General features: G+C 45.1%; 1 protein-coding gene across 2 annotated transcripts in view; it reads left to right on the top strand.

The window, feature by feature from the left end:
- The window catches only part of KIF16B (kinesin family member 16B), a 279,324-nt gene extending 267,459 nt beyond the window's left edge, over positions 1–11,865 (top strand). For both annotated transcript variants that reach the window (XM_059134083.1, XM_059134082.1), the window contains one exon: positions 10,614–11,865. In XM_059134083.1, coding sequence (XP_058990066.1) covers positions 10,614–10,772 — 159 coding nt within the window. In that variant the 3' untranslated portion in view covers positions 10,773–11,865. The remainder of the gene's footprint in view (positions 1–10,613) is intronic.
- The last annotated feature ends 224 nt before the right edge of the window (positions 11,866–12,089 follow it).

Genomic DNA, 12,089 nt, shown 5'->3' with positions numbered 1-12,089 from the left:
CACTTTCCTTTGAAGGGGAAAACATTAAAGCATTAAATACTTCCACATTTTAAGCCCACGTGTCTCTAAACACCTAAAGGGGGAGAAAATGAATATATTTGCTGGTTTACTCCTGAGGACAAAACTGTGTAGATAATAATGTTACCCACTTAATAAATGCATGGCGTGAATTGGGCCTTGCCCCACGCACCTCACAGACAAAGCTCATTTCATCTCCCGATTGAAAAGGGATGGTATAATCAGATGAAGAAACTGAGGTGCAGAGGAGTTCAGGGACTTAATCCAGACTCCAGTGCTGCCATGTCCCTGTGCCCAGCGTGGTGGCTGCTGCATGACTGAGTGTCCCGGGATGTGGCTCACAATGCAAGGGTTGGACTCCAGAAGTCATGTGGTCCACTCCGTCAGCTGAGCGCCCGGGCCCCGCCCGGATGCTGGGACAGTTGAGTTGCTGTGCCTCCGTGTGGAGCTGTTACCTGTCTCTTAACCCAGATTCAGTGAACAGAAGTCAAAGAACCAGGATGAGCGCTGGAAACTACACTTCTCCCACAGTCCATCCTCCCATATTTGGCTTCAGCTGAGTAAGGTCGAGAGTGGGGCCTGTCAGACCTTCTGCAAGCACTTTGCCTGCTTACAGCTGACGTGCCCTTGCTTGCAACTCAAGGTGCAGCCTCAGCTCTTTCCCTCGGTGAACCCAAAAGAGGGGCCTGGTATTGACTTGGATTTTGGTGTAGAGCTCACCCAGCTTCACAGTCTGAGCAGATTTGGGGCTTTCTATGTGGCCTCTCTGTGAGGCTGCCTGCTCAGCTTTCTGGTCTGCTGGACCGGTTGGTCACATACCCTGGAGCTATGCTCAGTACCCCAAGCAGGGATGCCAACCTGTAAAAACTGAATATCACGTGACTTTAAGTGCACATTCCTTATAAAATTTTTAAAGCTTGCTGGATTTTATTAGAATATCTGAGCCAGACTGAGTATATTAAGTTTATGAGTCCAATTGATGCAGTACCGTAATAATTCAATACAATATGCTTATGTCATTAAGCTCATAAAGAAGATTCTCTGAATAGCTGTAATGAATAGTTCCGATTCTGTAATCACAGACTAACATTTTCACCCTGATGAATTTTAACTGGGAGCTCTCAGAATTCTCTATAAAATCAAGAAATAAATGCCATATTTCAAATGATGACTACTTATTTCAAGTATTTACTTTAAAACCTAGGATGGATGAAAAGAAGTACCTGCTAAGACAGAATTATTCATTAGAAATACTAAAGAGGTTGGAAGAGGTTAGCATGAAGTAGAATAGGACTATGATTTATGGCTAGTCATAAATTATAAATAAAAGCCAAAGAGACTTTTCTGCTTTGACTAATTTCATGGATTCCCTCATCTCTTACCTTCTTCCCCCACACACAGAAGTTGGTTATCTGTCACATGTAATAAACTACCCCAAAACTTAACTTCCTTAAAGCAACTGCCATTTTATTGCTTCTGAATGCTGTGGTTCTGGAATTCAGGCAGGGCTCCGCCAAGTGGTTCATCTTTTCCTAGTGTCAAGTATCAGGTCAGGTAACTTCCATGGCTTCATTCTGATCATGGCGCCACTAAGGACTTAGTGAACTTAGTGGGACTTATGGGGCTCTAGAGCCTGCCAGGTGACAGCTTTACCTCAAGTGTGTTCCCTTGGTGAAAATAAGGCTCAGGCTCCACCCAGAAGGCCTGACAGGATCCAGGAATCAGAGAGAAGAGACACCACCAGAGCGCAGGACCTTCAACGTGAGGGTCAGTAGAGAGCCAGTCTGGCGAGCAGAACGTTCCAGAAGTATGTCCCCGATGCTGAATGGGCCCCATATCATGTGCACACAGTATAGTCATGGGGACTCTTGGGGACACTCCAAGGTGTGCACCCTCACCATGATGCTTTGCACATGCTCTCCCCACTGCCTAGAATAGGCTTCCTTCAAGTAGCTTCCACCAATATTTTCTCCAGTCTGATTCTTACTCATCCCTCAGCTCTTGGCATTAAACATCCCCAGTTCCCAGAACTAGGCTGGATGCCTTTTCTGTGTGCTCCAAAAGCATCTCATTTCTGTTCAGAGAATGTAGCCTTATTTTAATCAGTGCTTTACCTATCCAACTCCCTGGAATGCCTACACATTACTCAGGGCAGAAACTGATCTTACTACTGAATCCTCAGCGGCACTGGCATGTAGAAAGCTCTCAACAAATATTTGTTGGGTGCATGAATGAAGTCTCAAGAGAGAGAAGAGCCAAAAAAGAACAAACCTTGTCCAGTGCTTAGAAGACAAGTAGGATTTAGATTAATGATTCTGAACAGTGAAGACATGATACAGGGAAGCCCAGGCTCTGTGTCGGTTTTAATCAACACTGGACACCCAGTGCCTGGCCCACTGCTCCCTGTAGAGTAGGTGTGTGGTAACTGTGGTGGATGGATGAGTTGCTTGAATCAAACTGTCCTAATTTCATCAGCGTGTGGAGGACATTTAGGGGCAGATCGGGAGAGGAACCCAGTATTTTTGATCCAGTGGAGACAAATTTTAGGACTCCTAAATAGCTAGAGAAAAAGGTGTCAACTAGAATTTATGAGAGTTTGAAACTGGAAAACCTTGAGTGATTGAATATTGACCTCACTGGGTTCATTCATAACGCATAGCCAGTGGTAGCCAGACCTCACTTGGATCTGGAAATATCCATCCTGGCTTGATCTGTCTTCAGAGCCCATCCGTTGAGGATGAATTTTCCAAGTGCTGCAAGGTAAATGAAACTTCTAAGTCTGAGCAGACTGATCGTTGTCTTTAAGCTGCCATCATGGCTAATGGCTTCTGGAAATGAGGAATTCCAGCAAACTGTCTTCCCTGTTAATATGTCAGAGTGAAAAGGTGGATAAGGCCCTACTACATTTTTAAAGCACATTTTAATAATTTAAATAATTTGAAATTAAATTATGGATGTATGTAAGAATTTTGTGACATGAAGTGGCTCGACAACAGTGAGATGGCTGGAGACATCAGGAGTGACACAGCTGGGCAGTACACGACCATGTACACGGCAGGCTGCAGTCACAGTCATGAGCCTGTATGACTCTGTTATACAGACTCACATGTAAGCCTGTATAACAGTCTTACATTCTAGAATATAGACTGTTCTAGGGTTTATAATAATAGATTATAAGCCCCAGTAAAGCAAGCTTTTTAGCAACCTAAAACAGTCATGACTTTATCCCCATGATAATTAAAATAGAAGGCAGGGAGCCAAAAAATTAAGAAGGTAGGATCTTTTGAATGCATCTGAGACCCTACTCTCATTCCCATGTGTTCTCTGTACACACACATACACACACACACACACACACACACAGTGGCAAATTCTGAGAGCCTCTGTGAGCATGGGCTCAAAAGAGAAGGGCTGTGTTTACCTTTACTCACTACGTTTCAGGCCTTACGGGATTGTACCTTGTGAATTACATTAGACCATCTCACTTTCTCCTGAATTGGAAGAGCCCGTCCTTTGTCAGCGTCTGTGGTTTGTTGACATGGGCTAAGTCACTGCCTCTGGGGGTCTCTGTACACAGGATATGCATACCTTGTCCTCCTCTTCCTCACCCTGTCCTAGGGGTCCCATGAGCTCATGAACTGGGAAGTGCTTTGTACAGAGTGCCTGTAGACCCAAACCCAGGTTTGGGGCCCTCTGCATTCCCCTTCAGGTCCTGCTGTTCCCCACACAGAGCCCTGCACATGCCGGCCTGGCCCCCTAGTTCACACTGTTTGCCAAGCATGGATGCCACCCCATCTTCCCTCCTTTGTAGACCCCAGACCTGAAAGGAAGTGGCTGCAGGATGGCAGGGGCCGCACTGTTTAACTTCCTGCTCATCTCCCACATTTTTGCCTGGATGGACTGGAGACCACATGGCCAATCCCGATGACCAAACCAGCATTTCACCCAGAAACTTCAGACTTGAACTGCCCACCAGAGGGTGTCTGAAGGCCAAATTTTAGTTAGGTTCTTCCAGTAATTTAAGTACTTTCCTTTCAGCTAGAGCAGAGACTGAAATTGTATTGTAGGTCACACATGAATCATGTTAACAGAATGACCTTCAACAAGAATGAAATAAAAATGAAAATAGCATGTAGCAGCACATTATATTTTCAGTTTTTTCTTCCTGATGCAGTGTATTGATTGAAGTACCAGGCTAAAGCTTTAAAATAATTGACTAAATTCTTGCTGAATTGCCCTGTATTGCTGTAGGGAGTGTGTTTCACCTTTCAGAACTCATTAACACAGCCAATAGACCATATTAGCCTGTGTTTTGGTTCAAAAGATTAATAATGTTTAGATATCTTGAAATGGTGTTGGAATTTTGAAGATTGGCCTGTGTGTATATCAGGGTTTGGGGCAAGAACTTTCCAGGTTAACGCTTGGCTGGGGATGGACCCCCAGAAGGCACTGACCCATCTGAAATGTTATTCACTAGAGCCTCCGTAGCTGGACCTTTTCCTAAGAGTGGGGTGCCCTGGGCAGATCTTGATCTGACACAGTCCAGCCCCCTAGGAGCTTGGGTGTGGTACAGAGGAAGATTTCCTCTGACCCAGACTGGTGCCTACAACCTGCCTGCCAGTGTGTCAAGGGTCATTGTTAGTTAACTTGTTTGCCAACAGTAGAAGATTATAGTGGCCCATTGCCAACAAATGGATGCGTCCACTCCCGGGCTTGGGCATGGCAAGACCAAAGGCTCTCCTGCGGCTGACTCTCTGAGAGTTCCCTGAGCTCCTTACACTCTTGAAAATGCCTTCTGGCAGTGGCTGTGCAATCTGGAAGAGATCGATTCCAGCAGAATCCAAGTGGTGTCTTCATTAGCTCCTTGGCTATGGGGGTGCTCATCCCAGAAGATGAATGGGAAAAGTTCACCAGTCCTCTGCCCCAAGTCAGACAGATAACCAATCCCCAAAGGAGGGAGAGAGAGTTTTTCAGAACGGAATCTTGAGTGCTATTTGGGAAGGAAAAAGGAAACAGGGCAGTTTAAAAAAAAAAAAAAAAATGGCCCAGCGCCCACCAAGACTCTGAGGAAGGTATGGAAGCATGGGCACAGACTGCACATGGAACACAGATGAGTTCCAGCTTCACAGCAAGAGGTGTTTTTCCCATCCCCATGTTTGTGTGGAACATTAACTCTTGAGAACCCAGAGACCCCTCTGTCTCTGTGAGAGCAGCCTCAGGCCTGGGAGAAGCGGTTTATCTGGCTCAGGGTAGATGGATGGCCTTGCCCAGTGAGAGATGACTGTGCTCAGAGATGGGAGGCCCAACAGGCAAATGGGCGGTGTGTAGCTGCTCAACGGCAGGCTAGTGATTGAGACCCAGCCTTTGGGGCTGGAAGATGTGAGCATGTGTCCTTCAGGGCATTACTTAAGCCTCCTGGTCCTCAGTTTCTACATCTAGAAGATAGGGATAGTCATGGTCCCTACTTCATAAAGTTGTTGCAGTCATTAAATGAGATACACCATGGAAAGTTCTCACTATGCCTAGAACACTCAGGCCCTTGGTAAGTGGTCTCTCTGTAAGAGTAACAAGATGGCAGCTGATCAGCCTGTTGTGTGCACATGGGAGACAATCCTCAGAAATGTGTGGAGGGGTCTTGGCATGTATGATTGGACCACTGTGGAAAGAAGAGGTCAGGAACCTAGTGCAGGTGTCTCTGCAAGCTATATGTCCTTCATTCATCCTGGGGTCTTTTGGCCTCCTCTTGAAAAGCTCCTAGTTTCCTACCCTACAGGATTTTGTCTTGTTTGGGGGTAAAGCACCTGCCTGTTTAATGTTTTGAAACAAACCCATGCAGTCCTGTCTTTCCTGGTTACTTCTACCCCCTGCTTACTGCTCCCTGCATAGACCTTAAAAAACAGTAAGGTACACCCACAGACTGTAAAAGAAAGGCACTTTCTGGAATCAAGGTTCTCTGCTTCAGTACTGAAATATGTGTTCGAGATCAGCCATCTAAACCTGATTTTCTGAAAGTATTGATAAGAAAACACCTTATACTTCAGTGCTGGTCCTAGTAGCAAAAACTAAATTACATAGATAAATGTCTCCTCTATTTCTTATTAATCTTAAATCCTTTTTTTTTTAATGCCAAATGGATAAATAACTCCTCGAGTTGGGTCTCCAAAGTGGCTGTGCTATTTCCTTCTCTCCTCTGTGTCTTCTGTTCTCCCTCTGTCGCCCTCCCCCAGCCAGCGCCTCCATCTCTGTGTGCTCCCCTCCCTTTCCTGCCTTCACTCATACTCCGGCCCCTCCCAGACCCCTTCTTGCTCTGTACCATGGGTTTGCAATCTTATTGAAAAAGGATTTAGTTTAATCTGACTTTCATCTTCCAACTACCCCGGGCGAGGCAGAATTGAAATGGTGCACAGCCGCGGGGGCTGCAGCTGCGCATTCGCAGTGGCCCCAGTCGGAGCATTTAATGAAGCCAGGACTTGGGTTGAGACACCCAACACCAGGGTGGGCAAGGCTTGCCGGCCTTCTGGGGTCCCTGACAGCCACAGAGATTTAAATATGCCTGGTTTTTGTTTCTTTTCTCTTCTTTTTTAATGGAGAAAATGCCACGTGAAAGAAACAGAAATTGGATATTGGATTTCACAAATCCGTCTCCTTCTTTGCCCTTCTGACCCTGAAAGCCACTTAAACTCCTAATGTCCTTCAATTTTTGTAATACTTTTTTATAAAGTGAAATGCCCTGGGAATGCAGCTGGATTTATTTTTCCCATACTTGGGAGGAGGGCTAGACAATAAAAAGGGGATCACTTTGACAGGAGGAACTTTAATTTTCTCCTCTCAGCCACAGATGCTTTAGAAAACATTGTGAGCACAAGCAACAAAAATTACAAATGTAGGGAATATGTGTGTCTTTAAGTGTGTATTTTACATATAATTATAATATATACATATTAAATAGATATAATAGTGGAGTTCTAGTTCATGTGCAGATCTTGGTCTGAGCCTAAAATCCTGTAGGAGAACTGCTTTATGGGAGAGAACGCTGTAAACTCGATTCACCAGACACCATTGTGTGGAGGCACATTTCATCCCTGAAGAAGAGCTCAGAGGGAAGAAGCAAACCAGTCACCGCTGCGTGCCTCCCTGGGAAAGGCAGTCAGAGGGCATGTTCACACGTGGAATACTATACAGCCATGATAATGGACACACTGCAGCTCTACCCAGCAGGGTGTGTGAGTCTCACATACATCGTGTTAAAGCCCAGGAGGCCAGACACGAAAGAGTGTCTGTGTGATTCCATGAATGTGAGGTTCAAAAACTGGCAGAACTAATGGATGGTGGGAGAAGTCGGATAGTCTTGACTTGGGTAAAGGATTGTGAGGGAGAATGAGGACGTCTGCTCCTGGGTACTAGCAGGGATATCTTGTTTTTATCTTGGTGCTGATCACACAGGGATGTCCACTTTTTGAAATTTCATCAGGTTGTGCACATGTGCTGTTTTCTCTGCATGCACTTCAATTTTTAAAGGTGAACTCCTCAGTTTTAGTCATCAGGGTTCCTTCCAAGCATTTTTCCCAAGCTTAACAGTGTGTAAGGTATCGTGGGGGTTCCAAAGAAGAGTGATCTGCTGCTGCGTGTGACCTCGAGAACCTTCTGGAACTTTAGTTCTGTCTTCTGTGCCCAACCCTACACCTAGTCCTTGGGTTTTGTCATTTGCCAGAAGTTTGGCCAGCCCGCTGTCAGCCTAAGGCACCAAGCCTCCTATGCCTCACTCGAATACTTCAGAGCTCCTAAAGCTCACTGCGAAAACACTCTCCAATCAAAGCATTTCTTTGACCAAGGAAGCGTCTATGTAAAGGGAGCCCAGGCTGCCCCATCCTGCCAAACAGAGTTTTGCAATATAAAAACTGTATTGCAATGTTTGCAATTCACTGAATGAGATCCTTCTCTCTTGAGTTTCCATGGAGACACGCTAGTGAGTTCATTTAAAGAAAAAGGCACTACCTACACCTAGTTTTTGGTTCTCCTGGTCGTGGTGTCCTGGCAGGGAAGGGCTTTCCGGTACTTTCTCTTTTTCTTTTACTTACATTTTTACTTTCACTTTTCACTGTACCCTTTGGGCTCTACTGGCCCTTTAATTTAAAGCCCCCCACCCCCTCCTTGTGAACTAATGATGACAAATGTTGGTACAACAGCCGTTCCCAGATGTGAGTACCTTCCGTTCTGTTGGAATTCATCTTGAAGGCAAGTTGGTTGTGAACATTAAATGCAGCCTGTGGGATCCCTGCAGCAGGGGGGCCGCTCAGGAACTCCGGAGGTGACGGCCACCTGGCTCTGGGCGTGCTTTAGACTGTGAAAAAAAAGTTGTGACCCTAAGCTCCAGGCACGCACGCTCCTTGTCATCCTTGTTCCAAATGCTTCATTCTCAACCTGCCAACGTGTACTTACTGCATTGCAAGCATTGGCTGGCAGGCTGGGTGTGGTCTCCCACGTGCACTTGTATCCATATTGGATGGACCACAGCTCCCTGTAAATTTGCTGTCCTCAGCTTCCCTTCCCCCAGGAAAGTTGAAGTCCGTTCCCTTTTGCTTCTGATGCAAATACGTCCTGGTGTGAGGTCTTCATTTTTCAGTAATTGGTTTGGGCCCCTTCTTGCCTCCGCCTGATTGCTCTTTCAGGCTCCTTTCCTGAGAGATTACTCTGAGACCAGTAAGTTAGGTATATTGAACAAAAAAAGACAGAGTCTGTGTTAAAAACCCTTGTTTTTAAGTCCTCTTTCCTGATCTGTAGCCTTGCTCGCTTCTGCAGCAGGATCCTCACCCAAAAATGGGTTTGACAGTTAAAAAAAAAAAAAAAGAAGAAGAAGAAGAAGAAGCAGGTAATTCTAGGCAGAGTATGAGGATAGCATAAAATTAGGTGAGTTCAGAAATTTGAGGGAATGGTGCAAAGTTACGTTCTCATGCTTTGGGGATGGCTGCACAGAGGTATGCATGGATCAAGATTGTCATCAGGTTGTCCATTTGAGGAATGTGCAGTGACTGTACATCAGAAAGAAATTAAAAGATTTTTAGAAACTATAAATTACTATACAAATGTTAATTAGTAATAATCCTCATTATTATGTTTAAGAAAACAGGAGATGAATTTTCATCCAGCAGAGTGTCTTCTTTCAGAAGTAAATTTCAGGCTAGCAATACATAGAGGAGGCTGAATTCCACTGCCCTGGGCCAAGGTTTCCCTGTCATGCTGGCATGGGGCTGTCCTGTGCGTCCCAGGACAGAGTGGCAATCAGTGGAAAACATCTCCAGACACTGCTGTATGTCTTCTATGGGGCAAATCGCCCCTGATTGGGAACCCCTCCTTCTAAGGCCTCGGCCATGTTTCACAAATTTCTTTGTTACTGAAAGTTTGTAATCATTATGTTTAATTTCAAGGCTTGTGATAGTATTGTTTATTTTTTTTTAAAAGATTTTTTTATTTATTTGTCAGAGAGAGAGAGAGAGCGTGAACACAGGCAGACAGAGTGGCAGGCAGAGGCAGAGGGAGAAGCAGACTCCCTGCTGAGCAAGGAGCCCGATGTGGGACTCGATCCCAGGACGCTGGGATCATGACCTGAGCCGAAGGCAGCCGCTTAACCAACTGAGCCACCCAGGCATCCCGTTTATATTTTTTAAACAAGCTGGGACCCTGCTAGAGATGTAGGCTTACCCACCGCACTCCACCCCCACCCCACTGCATTCGGGCCCATTCTGTTATAAATAACATTTGCCTGACCTGAAATACATTAACTATTTTTGTGTGTCCTGTTTTCCTTTAATACATCCTGCCAGCAGCCACGTCTCATTCCGCCCCCAGCATCTCAGATCCTCGTCTCAGACATGCTTTGCTTGCTGGGTGCCAGAGAAGGCGGCGAATGCTGCGACGAACACGTGCAGGGGGGAGTGGGGAGGGGCAGCGCAGGGGGGGTGGTTCAGAGCAATTACCCTCAGGAAGAATTTCTTTTCATTGATGATTATAGGTTTTGCAAAATGATTTGTAAATATTAGTACTTGGAATTGACCCTCTTGTCCCCAGTATTTCTTTCTCCTTTGGTTTATAAGACAGATCCAAAGCAGACAGGGACGGTATCATTTAAAAATGCTAGTTGGTGGCACATTTAGCATTATACAGATGGCTAGCCTTTTTTTTTTTTTTTTAAATTTTCTGTGCCTCCTTTTAATCAGCTTTCTATTTAATAAGTAAGTTGGAGGGAAATGAATTGTTACAAAATAGGATCTTAACTAGTGCCACTGTTGCTGGAAAGCAGACCTCCGCCACCCCCACCCCCATGCCTGGCACCACGTTGGTATTTCTGTGGGCATTGTGTGCAGGTCGACCTGAGGCCATGTCGCTGTGAGTCCCAGAAAAGTCACCTGCATCATGGGTGCTGTGGCTGTGTTCCCTTGGGTGGGTCTGGTGACAGCTGAGGCCACACACAGTCCCCTTTGCTGTTTCTAATAACAGCAACAGCTCCAAGTGGGTGGCAAGTTGTGTGTGGAATCTCTTCTCTCCTTGATTCCACACAACGACATCTAACCATGTGTTGGCTCTTGTCTCTTCCTCAGAAATACCTCAGGGACTTTTTCAGCGTGATGCTCCAATCCGCCACATCCCCCCTGCATATCAACAAGGTGGGGCTGACCCTTTCCAAACACACCATTTGTGAGTTCTCGCCGTTCTTCAAGAAGGGAGTCTTTGACTACAGCAGCCACGGGACGGGGTAGAGCTGCGGAGTGGGGGACGGAGGAACCACCAATGCAGTGCCTTCTCGTCGAAGGGGCCCTCCTGGCGCAGGGCAGCCTCACCAGGGCCCCCCGAGTGCCTGAATCTGGGACTGGATGTTTCGCTTGGCTGATGGGGACCCCGACGGGCAGCTGTTGCTGTCCCATTGCCGTTGAATGTGGCCTTTTCCCGATAGTGCTTCCTTCTCATCCCAGCAGAGTCTGCCTCTGTGGCAGAATGGACATGGCTGGGCTTTCGCAGGCTCTCTGAGCGCAGAGGGCCCAGGGCCGCCTCAAGTGAGTAGGTGGCTCACCAGACCTCCCTTCAATGACTGGCATCTGGTTTCCTCTTCCACGAAAAGATCTATCTTATTTTTTATAGTCCTTCCATGTGGCTAGCTACATCCCAAGAGGAGCATTTTAAATGATTTCATTATGTATTTTTTTCTTTTTCCCCTCATTTGAGTCAGAACTTTTGTACAATACCTAGCCACTGATGTTTACACAGAATTTCATATTCTGCAAAAGGGAATTTTGGTCCAATCATGACTGGAATCTTCCATGCTTGACAAATTGGATATAGATGACATCACTTAAAACGTCTGTAAATCCTTACAAATAGGAGGTTTGTTTGATCTTGAATATTTAAGGGAATTGCCCCAAATGTAAATGGCTACTGTGCATTCTTGAGCTTTCTCCGTTGAGCACAAAAACAAGCACATAGCTGAATGCCTATTTTTGAATATTTTTTTTCACATTTTTGTTACAGAATCTACTGGATCTTTGGCTGAAAGACTAGAATTTACAGTAGTTTATTAATGATCCCTTAAATTACTCAGGACTTAATGTAGCATTGCACATCTATGTACAGTAAAACTGCTTTGTTTTACTAGAGAAAAATGTGAGTAGACAAAATATAAATGTGGCATATATGGAAATGTATATAATTCTACCTATAGGTTTATAAATGTACACAGGCCTGTACAATAGTTGTATCAAAATATATAATCGTTCACACCAAGTTTATTAAAGGTATTTGCTTTTTTCAAAATTTAAATTGAGCTGCTATCAATATTAAATGATGTCATAGAATCTATCGTGTTGCTCAGTTTATTTTAAGTTTGCGACATGATCATCGCTAACTGGTCTGTTTAAAAATTTATCTTATGTGTTTGGGAAGATCCAATGTGTATAAATTAGCATTTGTGTTGTAGAAGATGCCGTGGGAGTAACATTGAAGCCACAAACGAATGGGGTAACAAAACATTTTCATTCAGTCTTCTAGAATATGCATGTGCAACTGAGCTCTCCAACCTGAAG

Source organism: Mustela lutreola, chromosome 9, assembly GCF_030435805.1.
Source record: "Mustela lutreola isolate mMusLut2 chromosome 9, mMusLut2.pri, whole genome shotgun sequence".
Classification (NCBI taxonomy): Eukaryota; Metazoa; Chordata; class Mammalia; order Carnivora; family Mustelidae; genus Mustela; species Mustela lutreola.
The sequence above is the reverse complement of the archived record's forward strand: the minus strand, read 5'-3'. Positions and strand labels throughout refer to the sequence as shown.